The sequence below is a fragment of the Nicotiana tabacum genome, chromosome 2 (assembly GCF_000715075.1).
Source record: "Nicotiana tabacum cultivar K326 chromosome 2, ASM71507v2, whole genome shotgun sequence".
In the NCBI taxonomy this organism is placed as follows: domain Eukaryota; kingdom Viridiplantae; phylum Streptophyta; class Magnoliopsida; order Solanales; family Solanaceae; genus Nicotiana; species Nicotiana tabacum.
In genome coordinates, this window is record NC_134081.1 from 24,600,508 (window position 1) to 24,620,002 (window position 19,495).

A 19,495-nucleotide genomic window follows, 5' to 3' on the forward strand; every position below is an offset into this window, starting at 1 on the left:
GAATTTGTCTTGCAGCGTCTCCGCCGAGTCACAAGAATCCAACCTTCATCATCAGTTTGACCATCACGTGATTCACTTTACTCTTGAGATATTTCCTCCACCGTTAATTTATTTACTATAGGGAGAAGAAATGGTTTACTCACATCGATAGGTTCAAAGTCACCAAATTTAATCATATTTTGTGATGATGCAGTTTGGATGCCATCACATTCATGTCCTTCGACAAAATTGTAAAGGACAATGGGATCAAGTGAACCAAAAATGACAGAGACTTGATTTGAACTGTCATTATCATCCTCAAGCAAGATTGATGAAATAAACAAGTGGTTCATCCTTCCATTGACACGTGCTTGTGAGTTCAACCATACTTACAATGCACCTTGTGCTATAGAAGCGAATGAGAAATTCTTGTTCAAGTTGCTCCCAACTATCGATGAAACCAGCTTCGAGATCAGTGTACCAATCAAAAGCATTTCCTTTTAAGGAACGGACAAACTACTTGACAAGGTAATCTCCATAGATTCCTGCATTATTACAAGTTTTGACGAAGTGTCCAATGTGTTGCTTCAGATTTCCTTTACTATCGAATTGTTGAAATTTTGGGGGTTGATACGTGCAAGAATCTTCAAACTATCAATTCTCGCAGTGTATGGCTTCGTATATGCGAGAGAAGACTTGGCAGCAATATCGTACTTATCTTTGATGGTTCCCATGATGAAGTCTTTCAATTGGTCAATAAGGATAACCCTGTCAAATGAAATCTGAAGTTCCTTAGGAGTCGTCGTCTGCCTTGCAGATGAGTCTGCTTTATCTTGCATAATAGGAAGATTTCCAGGTGCATGACTTGAATCTCCCTCCATCATGCTTTCAACTTTATCTATCAGCTTGACAATTTGATTATCTTGATCTTGTATATGCTTCGTTAACCCTTCAATTTCCTTTGTTAAATTTGCAAGTTGTTCTTCAACAGTTGAAGTATTAGTTACCATTGTTTGGATAACAGTCGTGGATGGTGGAGCAAAGCATGGATTTTCTCTTACATCATACTTTGAGTGGAACAACTCACGTGGAGTGCTTGGAGAAGATCCTGTGATCAAGACATCATCATCATCGTGTGTGATGAGATTCTTAGATCTAGATGGGCCAAGTAGAGCCAATGTCTTTTCAATAATTTCAGCAATGTTCGCTCCTTCTTCCAATTCAGTTGAAAAGGATCTTGCTCCCTTTGAGAATTGAAAATCAAAAATAGGAACGGATGCAGACGGCATTTGAAATGCTTGTTGTCCCAGCAAGTTTGCCTTGTTCCTAGTGACAGGTCCTACACTTTCCATAGTAGCATCTAGTAAGTTTTCCACATCAGATGAGAACTTGGAATCAGTAACCTTAGCAGCAGTGGATTTGAAGTTGATCTTCTTAGGAGCCATTTTAGTGTTCTTGAAATTTGGTAATTAAAGAGATGAGAGGTAGAGATGGTCCCACTAGGCATGCCAAAAATTTGTAACAAATTTTTGCGTCGAGAAAAATAAATAATCAAGACTGAAAAATTGCGTAACAAATGTAGTATTTGATTTCAATAAATAATTAGTGTTACAATCTCTATGGTATTCCTTTGATTCTTCAAGAATTTAAAGTATCTTAATGAGCTTGACTTTGATTTGATTCAAGGGCTTGTAAAGATTGGTCTTGAATCTCCATTTTGAACTTGGATTTTGATTTGGATTTGATCATGAATAAGTTATTTGATCTCGAACGCCTTGGAATTTTATTTGCCTTCGTTTTTTATCTTGAACTTGAACTTAAACTTGTAGCTTGAGTGCTTGAACTTGTAGCTTGTAGAGAAATCTGCGATGTTTGATCCACGAGCTCTCTTCTTGCTTCTTGTTATCATTTCTGGTATCTTCTAGCTTTATGAAGACATCTATTTATAGTTGTAGGGAGTGTGGTGGCTCTGCATTTTGATTAGTCCATTTGAACTTTCCAATACTATCTAGACACTTGGCACCACTCTACTAGTTGTTGATTTGACTTGGTATGCCATCCTTTATTGACACAAGACATGATTTAATTGGCTTATTTATTTGACCTGGATTGCCATATCATTTGACATGTGGCGTGATTTTATTGGATCGTTCCTTTGACTTGGATTAACACATCACTTGACACGTGGCATGAGCCTGGATTTTAAAATGGGCTAATAGTCATTTGGACCTTGGGCTAATGAAGTGGGCTTATCATTTAATTTGTAGTCCAATTAAATATACTAGCCCAACACATATATTTTGGATTTAAATAATTAACCCAATTTACTAGCCACAATATTTATTTGGACTAGTGTCTTGAATTTAATATGGTCCAAATTATTTTATGGATTTAAATTCAATAAAATCTAAATACTTACAAACGCTTTCTAAAAAGTGACACGGACCATGCACGCAGATAAAAGAATATCAAATAAAGCTATGGGAGGTCTCGAAACAAAGAAATAAAGGCTAATACTCAAAACGACCTATCGGTCGTCACATTCTCCACTTCTAAAAGAAATGTTCGTTCTCAAACGGACATAGAAAAGTACCTGGAGTGGTAAAAAGGTGGGGATAACTACTCCACATATTAGACTCGGACTCCCGCGTAGCCTCCTCAATAGGATGACCCCTCCATTGCATCAAGCTAGAATAGCCACCAACTCTTCCTCATAGGTCAGAATATCATCAAGCCACACCGTGCTGAAGTCCAAAAATTGTGAGTTGTCCTCATGGTACTTCCAAAGCATGAAAATGTGAAATATCATATGTACCTTTACTAGGCTAGGAGGCAATGCAAACCAATAGGCAGCCTCCCCAACTCTCTCCAATATCTCAAATGGCCTGTAAACCTCGAGCTTAACTTGCCCTTCTTCCCAAGCCGCATCATGCCCTTCATAAGCGAGATTAGAAGAAGAACCTTCTCATCCGCTATGTAGGACTCAAACCTTTCGGTCTGCATAACTCTTTTGTCTGGACTGAGTTGTACGAAGTCGCTCCTGAATCACCTTAACCTTTTCTAAGGCATCACAGACCAAATCAGTGCCCAACAATCTAACCTCACTGGGATCAAACTAATCAATCGGTGAACGACATTTCCTCTTATATAAGGCCTCGTACGGTGCCATCTGAATACTCGACTAGTAACTGTTATTTTAGGCGAACTATGCGAGCGATAAAAATCGATCTCATGAACCTCCAAAATAAATAACACATGCACGTAACATGGACTTCAGCGCAGTGTATTCTTGGCCGAGAGCGTCACGCTCTGCAACGGTTAAGGTGAGTTGCGCCAGTAGCTCCTCATTTAGCAGAGAACATTTATCGGCCTTTTCTCTCATCACTCGGAGCTGCACTTTGGTCGATGCCAGGTCATCTTTGGTGGCATCCTGCTCCGATGCTAGGAGATCCATTTTGCCCCTCAATTCATTAGTTAAAGCCTTGACCTCGTCCATTTAGGATCTAAGCTGGTCGATCAAGATTATTTTTTCCTAGACGTGCAAGGTTGCGGCATTAGCATTTGCATTTAACCTCTCGTTATCAATCTCGAGCACTCTTACCTTTTCAACAAGAAGGGTATGTCCTATTTTGCTTTCGCATCCTCCTTTTGGGATTTCTCCAGATCGGCTTGGAGGGTAGGGTGGTCGACCATGTCCTTGAGGACTTCATCCTTCTGCTCACAAAGAGCTTTATACATCTATTTTTGCCGAATCTACTCCTTGAGCTCGAATTCGAGGAGGCTCACCTCCATCCTGGACCGGTGAAAGCTTTCATGGTGAAGCACCGAGGCTTGAGACATAAAGAAAGATAAATCGTTCAAATGTCGTTAAGGCAAAGAGAACTCTTTAAGATAAAAAAGAGAGGAATGTATACTCTATTCAGCGTCTGCTGAGCTTTGTTGAAGAGGCTTGGCCCGTCTACCTCGTTCATCTTCACTTGGTCCTCTTTGGTTACCACAAATGGAGATAGTTGGCCACTACGACTAGCCCGGATAGCATGCTAGTATCCGCCGGTACTGTGAACATAACCGTCTTCTTCTGTTCAGGGTCCACACTCGGGATGGGAAACTGCTTCTCGAGCGTTGGGATCTAACTCGGTCCACCTGACCCTGGTGCACGACCCTTTTCGACATCTCTAGGTGGCCAAAGCCGAAGTAATCCTCCAGCATGTCGATGTCCACGCCCTCAAAAAATGAGTTAAGGGCCTCATCCACAGCCCGGGATGCCTCGGTCGATTTTTCTGCGGTGGCCTAAGCTTCGTCTAAATGGCCTCCATATAAGGAGGTGACTCGGGAACGTGGATAACATCGGTGTTTTTCAAGGCAGCCCCCTCATAACCGAAGGACTTCTTGCGAAGTGGTAGCCACTTATTCTTCTCCAAGCCCTCGAGCCGAGGAAGGCTCAGCCTTTCGAGCGTCCCTCTCCGGGGCCACCAATTCTAGGTCGACATCGATCAACACGTGAGTGACGAATTCCAAGTCATCATTATCCTCGAGAAAGTCCTTGAGCCAATGAAGAGCCTCGGGATCCAAAACCCGAGCATCCGAAGCCTTTTGGTGCTCTTTCTGACCCTGAGCATGATCCTTTTCTTTTTCTTAGCCTCGGCAGGAGCGTTCGAGGAGTCAGGAGACCTTTCCTTCTTCGTTTTCTCCTCCTTCTTCACAGCAACTTCGGCAGTAGGCTGTAGTGAAGCGGAGGACTTTGTAGACGGGGTCAAGGCCACGGCCTCGGTAATTTTCTAAAGTTTAGTAGTCTTAGGCAAACCTATGGAAGGAAAAGACTTAGTCATAACAATGACATAATAAGAAATGGCCAAGGAAAAAAAATTCAACCAAAAAGGGGAGGGGACTCACTATGAGAACGAGCCTCCCACTTGCCTTTGGAAAGCTTGTGTCACTCACGCTCGGGATAGATGGGTTATTTGCATATGCCCTAGACCCACTCCCAAAAATGAGGGACCACATTGAGGACTCGGGCGATAGCTGTATGTCAAATGAGACAAATAATGAGAAAGAAGAGCGGATTCAAAAAAGTACTTTGATAACTTAAAGAGGAAGTAATAAGGTCCTTTGTCTTTATCCAAACAAACCTTACATGCGAGCCTCGGTCCCTGTCCTCGTCTATGCAGGAGAAGGGAGCTTTCTTTGCCCGATGAGCGAGCTTAATTAACCCTTCTGGAAGATTCGGCGACTGTAGACTCGGAGCAGGTTGTCAATTGTGAACCGAGGCTCCTCCAAGTTGTTCATAACGTAAAATGGTCACAATCCTCCAAAGAGACGGATGAATCTGCCCGAGGCAGATTTTGTATCTCTTACGGAACTCGAGGATCACCGTATCCACCGGACCGAACGTGAAAGGATACGTGTAAATGCTTAAATATCCTTCCACGTGTGTCGTGATGTCCTCATCGGGACTGGGAACGACTATGTCTTTGCCTTCCTATTTGTAGTCCTCTCAGACCACTTGGAGCATCTCCTCATTGATGGAGAAAACATACCTTCACACCTCCTCACCTCGGTCTCCTTGTGCAGAGGCTTTTTCGACCTTGAAGTCGTTATCTATGGAGAACCCTCCGGGGATAAAATCTGTAAGGGGAGGTCCCGGGGCTACTGCTAGAAGTCCTTCCTTGGTGCATGTAGTCGGGTAAGAAGTCAAAGGTGCAATATTTTGGGGTACCGATTTCGAAGCCTTAGCCGTCTCAATCCGGAAATATGAAGGTTTGAAGGTCTGGTATGAAGGTTTGAAAATTTGGTATGATTAAGGTTTGAAGGTAAAGTATGAATGCATAAAGTTTCACATTCGGTAACTACTGAGGATGATCAACTGGTGATTGGCGCGTGTCCAAAATCAGAGCGATATGACTGATGGGACATTTCGGCTCGTCAACTTGCTTATGGTGTACAAACGAAGGAATCAGGGTTAATTAGCCGCTTCTCATCGTTCCTATACATCTACTCCCCAAGAAGTGAGGAAACTATCTGTGTACGTGTAAAATCGAGGATAAAAGTTACCCCCGATTTTTCGATGAAGAAACGAGGAACAACGTGATTCGATGCTGGCTCGGGTAAGGCCGATGGTGCACGCAGATCGAAGCCCGGGGTGGACGAATGATACATCAAAAATCGAGCATGGCCAAACATAGAAAGAATCAAGCTCGAGTGAATCGAAGAATCAGGGTTAAAGGGAAGATGGTTAAAGAGGACAAACGAGGAGCCGAAATATCCCCACCAACCGGATATTACGGCACGAATCACACCCGATATTAACTTTGGATCGTGTTTTCTTGGGAAAAAAGAAGGAAATAATTTTTACCTTATTTAGACTTGTATTAGGGTTAAAACTCCCCTACTATATAAATAAGGGAACGTTTTTATTTTTGGGGTCACTGTTGACACGCATATCAAAGTAATAAAGTTTACTTTTGTCTTTTAGCAATTGTTCAAGTGTTTTTCAAGTTGTTCATCCATTCAGTTGCAACCGAGCTCCGTTCTGAGGGCTCGATTAGAATCGGTCTTTAGCATTCAAATTTAACGCTAGGCTTAATTACTTCGTCACATTTGATTTGATCGATTTGTTTTCCATTAATTCAATTACAAATTGTTCTTTGGTCATTCGTGTTAAATTAAGGCAAAATGGCCTCCGGGCCATTTAAAATTGTATATGTTTATCAATCCGGTAAATGAACTTACAAGTTCCCATTTAAACACTTGTACTTGACGGAATGAGTACCAATAAATACCTCTGACCATTGACCAAACCTATGTGGTAACAATATGTGTGACGTGGCAACCATGTGTGCATATCACGCAAATCAAACGCGTGAAAGCAATTTGCTTGAGTAATTAAAAATGAAAAGAAAAGATAAAAAGTAAAAAAGAATAAAAAATTCTCAAAAACCCACCCGACACCCTATCTCCCTATCCCCTTTCCCTTTCCCTTTCTTTTTTTTTTCTTTCCCCTGAAATCACGTGCCCTTCTGTTTCTATTTTTGTTTCCATCTCCATTAGAGGCTTTGAAGCTCTTCATTGTACTACAATGGTGCACCTATGCTCCATAAAAATACCTCAAATAAACCAATAGTCTGGCTTCCCAAACATCACAATATCTCCTAGACCTACTAATATTTGTCTCCTTCCCTATTAAAACTGTTGAAAAATTACCCAAAAACACATCATCCTTATGAATCAAAATAGACATCCATTTTTCTTCATTAAAAGCTTCACTGTAAAAAATTAAAATAAATATCATCTTTAATTTTTTCTTGTTTGAGGGATTGTCCACGGAAAATAAAAAATTTCAGCCTTTCAATGGTCACTTGTTGAGGCAATGGCTAATTTTATTGATTTAAAAGGTCTTTTGAGAGGAAGAGAATGAAAAAAAAAACTAATGATGGCCGAGTATTGAATATGGTGAAATGGTAGTGGATCGGCAAGAGCTTTGACTATGAAGAAGAAGACAAAAATTAATTTTTTTTAAAGAGGAGGAGCATAAAAATCTGGTAAAATGATTTTCCTTTTAAAGTAGGACTCAAAGATTACACATGTCAAAGAATAAAAGGCTTAGTATATGATGTGTCAGTCATGTCACAATGAGTAAAGAACATGTTCAGTCGGATGTGTTTATTAGTATTCAGTTCATCAAGTAGAGGTATCCAAATGGAAAAAATAAAAGTTTATATACCGGGATGACAAACCGGTGCAAGTTTAAGTGGCTACGAGGTCGTTTTGCCTTAAATTAAATCACGTATCCTTTAAACCGCGTACAAATTTAATTGAATTTGTTACTCATTTTAAGGGTAAACAAATATATCCACTTGTACTGGACGAACTGTGCAACTTTTATGATAAGCTAATATAAAATGAAACAATAATTTGGAAAACACAAGAGAACTTTGGAATCTGAACATATATTTCTGCAAAACAACCACGTTTTTCCTTACAAACACGACGCAACAAAGAATAGATAATTGGTTCATATTTGGATAGGAAACACAATAGAACTTTGGAATATCCCGGCAACGTATGTTGCTGTAGAACCGCAACGTTCTTTTTTTCTCACAATCCAAACAAATTTTTAAAAATAAAAGAGATGAAGAAGGCTTATTTACAAAAGTGAGAGCTTTCCCAACCAAAGCAATGTGATTGCTTTTGACGGTAAACATCTTCCTAAGAATTTGAGCTCTCTTGACAGTGGCGAACGGTGTTTATAGGTTTTGAAAGAAGTCGTGAAAAAGGTGAGGGTGATGACTTTTTGCCTATAAATATTTTTAGTATTCATCAAATTAAGTCAAAAAGTGCTTATAAGCTGATTTGATGAATCTTCTATATGGACGGGGTGAATTATGTGAGTTAAAAACTTTGGATAAATAGGTTTATGTTTAATCAAATATGATTTAGAATAACCCTCCATTATACTTCAAGTTGGAGATCCTTTCCTTAGGGTCAAGGACAAATACAAGACAGTTTTGTTAAAGAACTATGCTTCCAGAATTTCTCTAATAAATTCTTCTAAAAGTAACTAAAATATTTACAAGGATGAAAAATAAGTAGGCTATTCCTCTTTCTTTCAAAAGATAAAATAGTAAACTACACGTGAAAAAATATATATATATTCTTGGCCGAGAGCGTCACGCTCTGCAAACAGCCGAGGTGAGTTGCGTCAGTAGCTCCTCATTCAATAGAGACCATTTATCGACCTTTTCTCTCATCACTCAGAGCTGCACTTTGGTCGATGCCAGGTCCTCTTTGGTGGCATCCTGCTCTGATGCTAGTAGATCCATTTTTCCCCTCAATTCATCAGTTGAAGCCTTGACCTCATCCATTTCAGATCTAAGCTGGTCGATCAAGGTTATTTTTTCCTGGACATGCAAGGTTGCGGCATTAGCATTTGCATTTAACCTCTCGTTATCGATCTCGAGCACTCTTACCTTTTCAACAAGAAGGGCATGTCCTGTTTTGCTTTTGAAGCCTCCTTTTGGGCTTTCTCCAGGCTTGGAGGGCAGGGCGGTCGACCATGTCCCTGAGGACTTCATCCTTCTGCTCACAAAGAGCTTTATACATCTCTTTTTGCCAGAACTACTCCTTGAGCTCGAATTCAAGGTGGCTCACCTCCATCCTGGACCAGTGAAAGCTTTCATGGTGAAGCACCGAGGCCTGAGACATAAAGAAAGAGAAATTGTTAAGATGTAGTTAAGGTAAAGAGAAATCTTTATGATAAAAAAGAGAGGAAGGTATACCATATTCAACGCCTGCTGAGCCTCGTTGAAGAGGCTTGGCCCGTCTACCTCGTTCATCTTCACTTGGTCCTCTTTGGTTACCAAGGACGGAGATAGGTGGCCACTCCGACTGGCCCGTATAGCATGCTAGTATTCACCGACACTGAGAACATGACCATCTTCTTCCGTTTAGGGTGCACACTCGGGGCATAAAACTGCTTCTCGAGATTTGGGCTCGAACTCGGCCCACCTGACCCTGGTGCACGACCCTTTTGACATCTCTAGGTGGCCAAAGACGAAGTAATCCGCTAGCGTGCAGATGTACACGCCCTCCAAAAATGAGTTAAGGGCTTCATCCATGGCCCGCGACGCCTCAGTCAACTTTTCTGCGGCGCCCCAAGCTTCGTCTAAATGGCCTCCATATGAGGCGGTGACTCCGGAACGTGGATAACATAGTCGGTTTTCGAGGCCGCCCCCTCGAAACCGGAGGAACTTCTTGCGAAGTGGTAGCCACTTGTTCTTCTCCAAGCCCTCGAGTAGAGGAAGGCTCAGCCTTTCGAGCGTCCCTATCTGGGGCCACTAATTCTAGGTCGGCATCGATCGGCACGTGAGTGACGACAAGTCATCGTTATCCTCGAGAAAGTCCTTGAGCCAATGAAGAGCCTCGAGATCCGGAACCTGAGCACCCGAAGCCCTTTTGGTGATCTTTCTAACCCTGAACACGATCCTTTTCTTTTTCTTTGCCTCGGCAGGAGCATCCGAGGAGTCAAGAGACCTTTTCTTCTTCGTTTTCTCCTCCTTCTTCTCAGCAGCTTCGGCAGTAGGCTGTAGTGAAGCGGAGGGCTTTATAGACAGGGTCGAGGCCACAGCCTCGTTGATTTCCTGAAGTTTAGTAGTATTAGGCAAACCTGTGGAAGGAAAAGACTTAGTTGTAACAATGACATAATAAGAAATGGCTAAAGAAAAAACATTCAATGAAAAAAGGGAGGGGACTCACTATGAGAACAAGCCTCCCACTTGCCTTTGGAAAGCTTGCGCCACTCACGCTCGGGATAGGTGGGTTGTTTGCATATGCCCTAGACCCACTCCATAAAATTAGGGACCACATTGAGGACTCAGGCGATAGCTGCATGTCAAATGAGACAAATAATGAGAAAGAAGAGCAGATTCAAAAAAGTACTTTGACAACTTAAGAGGAAGTAAACTTACGTTTTGAGTTCCGCTTCTCGGGGAACGACAGAAACTCGGAAGGAATAAGGTCCTCTGTCTTTATCCAAACAAACCTTACGTGCCAGCCTCGATCCTTGTCCTCATCTATGCAAGAGAAGGGAGCTTTCTTTGCCCGACGAGCGAGCTTAATTAACCCTCCTGGAAGATCCGGCGGCTGTAGACTCGGAGCAGGTTGTCAATTGTGAACCGAGGCTCCTCCAAGTTGTTCATAACGTAAAAGGGTCACAATCCTCCAAAGAGACGGATGAATCTGCCCGAGGCAGATTTTGTATCTCTTACGGAACTCGAGGATCACCGTATCCACCGGACCGAACGTGAAAGGATACGTGTAAATGCTTAAATATCCTTCCACGTGTGTCGTGATGTCCTCATCGGGACTGGGAATGACTATGTCTTTGCCTTCCCATTTGTAGTCCTCTCAGACCACTTGGAGCTTCTCCTCAGTGATGGAGCAAACATACCTCCACGCCTCCTCACCTTGGTCTCCTTGTGCGGAGGCTTTTTCGACCTTGAAGTCGTTATCTATGGAGAAGACCCAAGGGATAAAATCTGTAAGGGGAGGTCCCGGGGCTACTACCGGAAGTCCTTCATCGGTGCCTGTAGCCGGGGAAGAAGTCAAAGGTACAGTATTTTGGGGTATCGATTTCGAAGCCTTAGCCATCTCAATCCGGAAATATGAAGGTTTAAAGGTCTGGTATGAAGGTTTGAAGATTTGGTATGGAGGTTTGAAGGTAAAGTATGAAGGTTTGAAGATAAGATATGAAGGTATGAAGATGTGAAGAATAGATTATGAAGATTTGAAGGATTGATGAACAGATGAAAAACTCGAGGGTAACTCAAGAAGGTTTTAAATCAGAAAGTAAAAAAGTGAAAAAGGGAAATCAGCGCTTTTAGAGGGAAGGAATAATGAATGCATGAAGTTTCACATTCGGTAACTATCGAAGATGATCAACTAGCGGCTGGCGCGTGTCCAAAATCAGAGCGATGTAACTGATGGGACGTTTCGGCCCGTCAACTTGCTTATGGTGTACGAAGGAAGGAACTGGGGTCAATTAGTCGCTTCTCATCGTTCCTATAAATCTACTCCCCGAGAAGTGAGGAAACTATCTGTGTACGGGTAAAATCGAGGATAAAAGTTACCCCCGATTTTTCGATAAAAAAATGAGGAACTAACGTGGTTCGACGCTGGCTCGGGTAAGGCCGAGGGTGCCCGCAGATCGAAGCCCGGGGGTGGACGAATGGTACGTCGTGAATCGAGCATGGCCAAACACGGAACCATCAAGCTCGAGTGAATCAAAGAATCGAGGTTAAAGGGAAGACGGTTAAAGAGGACAAACGAGGAGCCGAAATATCCGCCACCAGCCGGATATTACGGCACGAATCACACCCAATATTAACTACGTATCGTGTTTCCTTGGGAAAAAAGGAAGGAAAGGATTTTTACCTTATTTAGACTTGTATTAAGGTTAAAACTCCTCTACTACATAAAGAGAGGAACCTTTTTTATTTTTGGGGTCATTGCTAGCATGCATATCAAACAATAAAGTTTACTTTTATTTTTTAGCAATTGATCAAGTGTTTTTCAAGCTATTCATCCATTCAGTTGCAACCGAGCTCCATTCCGAGGGCTCGATTAGAACCGGTCTTTAGCATTCAAATCTAACGCCAGGCTTAATTACTTCATCACATTTGGTTTGATCGTTTTATTTTCCTTTAATTCAATTACAAATTGTTCTTTGGTCATTCGTGTTAAATTAAATCGCGTATCCCTTAAACCGCGTACAAATTTAATTATTACTCATTTTAAGGGTAAACAAATATATCCACTTTGTACTGGACGGACTGTGCAAATTTTATGATAAGCTAATATAAAATGAAACAATAATTTGGAAAACACGAGAACTTTGGAATCTGAACATATGTTTCTGCAAAACAACCACGTTTTTCCTTACAAACACGACGCAACAAAGAATAGATATTTGGTTCATATTTGGATAGGAAACACAATAGAACTTTGGAATATCCCGGCAACGTATGTTGTTGTAGAACCGCAGCGTTCTTTTTTCTCACAATGCAAACAAATTTTTAAAAATAAAAGAGATGAAGAAGGCTTATTTACAAAAAATTTTAAAAATAAAAGAGATGAAGAAGGCTTATTTACAAAAGTGAGAGCTTTCTCAACCAAAGCAATGTGATTGCTTTTGACGGTAAACATCTTCCTGAGAATTTGAGCTCTCTTGACAGTGGCGAACGATGTTGATAGGTTTTGAAAGAAGTCGTGAAAAAGGTGAGGGTGATGACTTTTTGCCTATAAATATTTTTAGTGTTCATCAAATTAAGTCAAAAAGTGCTTATAAGCTGATTTAATGAAGCTTCAATATGGACGGGGTGAATTATGTGAGTTAAAAACTTTGGATAAATAGGTTTATGTTTAATCAACTATGATTTAGAATTACCCTCCATTATACTTCAAGTTGGAGATCCTTTCCTTAGGGTCAAGGACAAATACAAGACAGTTTTGTTAAAGAACTATGCTTCAAGAATTTCTCTAATAAATTCTTCTAAAAGTAACTAAAATGTTTACAAGGATGAAAAATAAGTAGGCTATTCCTCTTTCTTTCAAAAGATAAAATAGTAAACTACACGTGAAAAAAAATATATATATTCTCACTCACATCCATGAGAGTGAGTGACAAGAAAAAATTGAATATTTGTAAATTAGGATGTAATTGTTGTCCTTTCTGCTATCTCTAAATGAATTTATAAGCCAGCCATCATTTGGAGAATATTAGACTATAGTCTAAAAAACTCTCTCTCCAGTGGCATAGACATTCCAAAAGATGGCTGTGACAAAGTAGAGGCAAGCAGTGAGAGATAAGAATGCTTGGAAAGATCCTAGCCATTGTACAAAGAAGCCTGTTCCAATTGTGCTTATTATAGCTGCCAGTGTCCCTGCTGAATTTGAAATCCCTATTTGATAAGAGAAAAAAACATGTTAGGTGCACAAGAACCTCAGATATTTAGGAGTTGTTTATTTTGAAGTATAAGAAAATTTAATCTCCATATAAAGCTCGTATTACATAAACAAATATAGATTTCGGTATAAAATCCAGCATAACTAATAATATATCTCCAAAACTAATGCCGTATATGGAGTCAATACCGCAAACCAAGTGTTGTATTACTAATACAGGTATAACTTATAAGATAATCTATGTATTATCTTATATGGGATACAATACAATGGAGGATAAAAATACGTAAATTAGCAATACATGAATAAGAATAGTTTTGAAAACTAAAGCATTATTATTATTATTCACCAAAAAAGTGCATTATTATTCACCACATAAACAACATTTGCATTATAACCAAACGACCCCTAAAGAGTACCAGAAGTAAGGTTATGACAGATACATACCATGTAGAAATCCTGCATATTGAGGTGCAATATCCTATCCAAAAAAGAAAAGGCAAGCTAAGTAAATTGACTTTCAGAGTAAAGTTAACTGTCAATAAGTAGCTTTAGAGATTAGTTAAAGGAAGAATCAACAATTGAAATATGTAGCTTACTTGCATATTAAGTAGAAAACCAGCTTGGCTGAAAGAGCTGAAGCTCAGGGCTATAGTTATCATCACTGCTGCAACCTCAGGTGTTTTGGCATAATTCAAGCAGAGCAAAGACACCCCGGGACCAATGAAACCGATAGACTGCAATATTTTAAAACAAATTAGATGTGGGAATTTCATAAAAAGCTCAAATCGGGTCATGAATGCTGGACAGATTAAGAGAATAGTAGACAAGATTTTGGATCAGTCACACCCCTTATAAGAAGAAAAAAATGGATTATCAACATAACTTTCATATCTATGAATGATAATTGAGGAGTAGAAGTGCGAGGAAATGAAGAAATACACTTGTGCTGTGTAAATGTAATATATCATTTGCTGGTCATGAATGTCTTCTCAAAGAAGGCGTAACTTGTTGCAAGAACACCATATCATTATAGGCCATTTTTTGTACGTGCACTACGGATTTTAACATTATGTTACCCAATAAAGTTTTTTCCCCTTTATACAGCTGTTTCAAATGGTAGATAAGTTACCTGCATAACTTTCCTGACAAAGGTCAATGAGTACCCCGCTTTGATTAGGAAATCTGATGCAGCTCCAGCAACATAGCCTGAGAATGCCATTGTGCCCCATGGCACTGCACTAAACCAAGCTGCTTGCTTCAAATTCACATTAAAAACCTGACAACAAAGGAAACAACCTATCAAGCAGATACTAACAAGAGTTTCCACAAGATTTTTCTGAAAATAGGCTCGCAGTCTAAACACGTACGGTCCTAGTATATTTACAACCACAGGTTAAAGACGGTAACTTATAACATATCATACAGAGGGAACTTGTTTTATCTTCTAAACAAGATGAAATAATGGAACAGTGACTCACAGTTTTGAAATAAACAGGCATCCAGGAGAGAAGAACAAAATATCCCTGCAACAAGTTGAAGATTTTTAAAGTTCATTATACAATCTTCATAGTTTCAAATATTTTATCACCAAATATCAAGCAGCATATATGCTCTTGTACCAAGAAGGAACTAAGTCAAAGAAAGAGGGGTTACCCAGTTATTAGTGATGTTAGCGAAGATAATAGCCCAAGTGGGCATTTTTGACAACAGAAGTCTCAGTGGTGGAAGTTCTCCTTTTTTTAGAGGAGGAGAATCTGATTTCCCTGCTTGGATTAACCTCAACTCTGCTTTTGTTATAGAATTGCTTTCTTGTGGATCATTTGTCACCCGGTTAATCCACGTTGTAAGCCAGAGAAGCCCAAGAGATGAGAAAAGGATGAAGGGACCAGAAATTCCAACCGAGGACATAAATAAAGGAGTTAGCACCAAACCCACAACATTTCCAAGATGGAACCCGCCCATGGATATTCCAACAGCAGTAGCCCGTTCATGGCATGGAAACCACCTGCATAATTGGAGGCACATACAAACTCAGCAACTCTTGAACATGCAGAAGATTTTCTTTCAGTTACATAAAGCCATAATATACAAGGAACCAACAGATTTTCAATCTTAATATTTGTAGGACTAGTCACTGCCTGCAACTTGAGCACAAACGCTTCACTTGATTAATATGCCAATAACAACATTGAAAGTCAATTAGGTGGAGTATTTTTCAGCATTTAGGAGTATCTTTCAGTTTGCCACAAGCCGATAATGAGGCAACTTCAAAACAATTGTGGTTCTCATTCATTTCCCGGACCCTGCGTAAACGCGGGATGCTTCGTTCTTTAAGCATGGATAATGTTACATAGTATATCTTTTTCAAGAAAAATATTACGTATATACTTAACCATATAATAAGTCAAAACATTGTTGTATTCCTAATAAAGTACTTGGAAAAAGTAAATATCAAATATTCTTGGCTCTGTCAAATTTAGCGAATTATGGTTCTAGGTGTTTAGGCTACAATGAGAAATTCAAATTACCTGGACAAAAGGGTGTTCATGGAAGGCAAAGCCACTCCTTCAGCAAGACCAAAGAAAGCACGAATAGCCAACAGACTGATTGTGGAGTGATTTGCTGCCCATGGAGTAAGAAGAGTGGCGAGAGACCAAAGAGCTGCACCCCAAGCAATCACTTTCTTTCCTCCATATTTGTCAACTAACGCTCCTCCAATCACCGAGGAAAATATGTAACCCCAGAGGAAAGATGACTAGCAAAGCAACAATTGTTTCATCGTCAGCATCATAGATGATAAGAATATGCAGAATAAATGCAATGCGTGGTTATAACTCTTTGCCGAAAATCTTAGAAAGATGTGCAATACACAGTAAAGCTCAAGCATGAATCATAATTATACTTAGATATACTCTTGGATATGCTTTCTTGAATTGGAGCATACTTTTTCCCTTTCTTGCTCAGCAAGTAACTTTCTGCCACTTAGTACTGCTATCTGTAGTTATCCTATGATAGATGAGCATATTTTTCAAGTGTCAGTTATGTCTTACACCAGCATCTTTAAAAACATGATTTTACTAGTTAAGATTCAAAGCCATCAAATATGTTTGTGCACAATTAATATCTGTCCAGGATTATTCTTCGCAGTCATCTGCCTCTCTGCAGTGCTAAAGGTTTAAATAATCACCACGACTGTGAGTTCAATTCTTACTGTCCCCCTTCTTTTCCTTCCCTGACCCCCCGTATAACTCTTTGCCGAAAATCTTAGAAAGATGTGCAATACACAGTAAAGCTCAAGCATGAATCATAATTATACTTAGATATACTCTTGGATATGCTTTCTTGAATTGGAGCATACTTTTTCCCTTTCTTGCTCAGCAAGTAACTTTCTGCCACTTAGTACTGCTATCTGTAGTTATCCTATGATAGATGAGCATATTTTTCAAGTGTCAGTTATGTCTTACACCAGCATCTTTAAAAACATGATTTTACTAGTTAAGATTCAAAGCCATCAAATATGTTTGTGCACAATTAATATCTGTCCAGGATTATTCTTCGCAGTCATCTGCCTCTCTGCAGTGCTAAAGGTTTAAATAATCACCACGACTGTGAGTTCAATTCTTACTGTCCCCCTTCTTTTCCTTCCCTGACCCCCCGTATAACTCTTTGTGTAGCAGGACCTTCCTCAAATAAATGAGTAATAAATGGTTTTTCTAATATAACTTAAACGAGTAAAACACTCACTAAAAGGGCGGGGTAATGAAGAAGACTAGTAGGTAGCCCTTTCACTTTCAATAGTTGGTAGGTGCAAAAGACTTAACTCTTTCTATCCAACCCCCTATGACCAAGCCATTTCTTGGAAGCACATTCTTCTCTTCTTCTACCAACCAACATAAGAAGCAGGAAAATGACTTCCCAATTTTGGAACTAAGGAAAATGGTTTTAATAAAGCTAACTTGTAGAAGGGACCCAAACAACAAATAAACTCTCAAAAATAAGTACTCCGCAAAGGCAAGATTTAGAGGTCCCACCCTGTATCAGATCAGAAGCCATCCCCACTCTCTGACTGAATGTTAACAGCCAATGCTTCTGATGATTCAGATTTACATTTGTGATCTCTGTTATCTCCCGTCAGCACAAGTAGGGCTAACTTTGTCCGTTAAAAAAAAGTCTATCTACTCTAATTTTGCCTTCACTAAACTTGAAATTCTGATTTCTCACAAGTTACACCAACTTTGTTGACCTTAGACCACAGCCTTTATCATCAAAAGGTAAAACAAAATTCGCATCTTCCACTTGAAAGATGTTACAGTAAAAGCTAACACAACTTGTGGGTCCCAGGCTGGCCAATTTTTAGGCTTTTTCTTGATTTCCATCCTTTTAGTGGTACTCCTTTTATTAGCAAACTTGGCAGGTATATAACAGCTACCATTCTGATCAACCACAAATGCACAAAGACTGGTTCTTTTCCCATGTTGGTGTACGGAGGTATCGCTAACTCTGGTCGCCAAACCTTGAACAGATTAGAAGAAATGACCTACTATTTTTTTTTTGTCTCCGTAAGACTTGAGCTTAATATTGGAATAAACTATGAAGTGAACCCGAATAAAACAAAATATATAGAGAACTTCTATAGCCAACAATAACCTATTTGGAACAGAACCAAAGTTGAATGATTCTTAACATACAAATAAACAATTCAAAAGAGAGAAAAAAGTGAATCAGCAACAAAAAATAGCAAAAGAAATACCTGAACAATACCCAAAAAGGAGCTGCTCCAACCATATTTAGCAGCTAAAGGAACAATAGCAACAGACATAACAACTCTATCAGCATTACACAAACACATAACACAAGCCATTAATGCCACCACTTTAAATCTCTCTGCCACCACAAATTCTCTTTCTTCATCACTTCTTCCACCTACTAACAATCCTCTCTCTATTCCCTCTGCTGTACACTTCACAGAAAAATCTCTCTGTTTCTTCTCCAAAAAGATTTCCTCTTTCAATCTTTCTCCACCGGAAAGAGACAAACTTGTCCATTTCTTTTGGATTTTTGGCTCAAATCCTATATGGGTCTTTCTAAATTTGATCAATCCTAAATGGGTATTGGAAAAATATGAAGAATTTGGATAAGAGGAATGTGGGTGAAATTTATTTCCAAGTTTGACAGCTTCCATTGGGAAGAATCTTGAATGAAGGGGATAAAAGAATGGTGGTTAGCTCGTATGTAAATATATGTTAGAACAACCTCTTTATATGAAACATTATGATATTAATTATTAATACCATAATAACTATGAAATGGGGGTTGTTGGGGGAGGATAAATTGGATGCATTTAAACAGAAGATTGATGAGAAATGAGGAGGAAGAAAAAGGGAAGTGCGTGTTGAGGTTGGTGAGTTCGTAGAATCGTAAGGACTAAGGAGTAGGACTCGCTCTTTGGGTATTTTTGTCCATTTAAAAGATTTACCTAAAATAATACTCCTAGAAATGTTGGTCACGTGTACAATTTTTTTCCAATTATATATCAATACACGTAAACAGTGTAAAAAGAACCGGAAGCAGATTAGAATATTACCTAAAAAGGATCAAGGAGAGAAATAAACGACATCTTCAATGGAAGACTAATTAAAATATACCTACTATATTACTGTGATTCAAACTCCTAATATTTGGTATAGTTTAAATTTTGACATCTTAGAAATAAATAAATGTGCACACACTCACGCAGTCCACGCGCACACAAAAATGTATATAACAGTAGATGCGGAGCCAAAATTTGAAACTTGTGGGTTCGGCATTCTAAGTTTTTTAAGTTACTGGGTTCTTAATCAACAATTTGTACATAATTCAATAATTTTTTACGACAAATACAGGTTTTGGACAAAAGTTACTGGGTTCAATCGAACCCGTATCCGAATACCTAGCTCAGCCCCTGTATAATAGTTAATATACAATTTCATTTTAATTCATCACTTATTTGATCATAATAAACTAATATATAAATTAGGTGTATGCATCGAAATTTACCCAAGGTTAGGATGGAAGA

At 39.5% G+C, this 19,495-nt stretch overlaps 1 protein-coding gene across 1 annotated transcript; it reads right to left on the bottom strand.

The window, feature by feature from the left end:
- Positions 1–12,887: 12,887 nt before the first annotated feature.
- Positions 12,888–19,125, bottom strand: LOC107780795 (putative anion transporter 3, chloroplastic). The gene is made up of 8 exons (XM_075231838.1): positions 18,191–19,125; positions 15,969–16,195; positions 15,094–15,445; positions 14,919–14,963; positions 14,570–14,716; positions 14,037–14,174; positions 13,885–13,918; positions 12,888–13,433 (listed from the first exon to the last, which is right to left on the bottom strand). Exons 1-8 carry the CDS (start codon positions 18,620–18,622, stop codon positions 13,264–13,266), a joined length of 1,545 nt encoding a protein of 514 aa, XP_075087939.1. The 5' UTR covers positions 18,623–19,125; the 3' UTR covers positions 12,888–13,263.
- Positions 19,126–19,495: the final 370 nt, after the last annotated feature.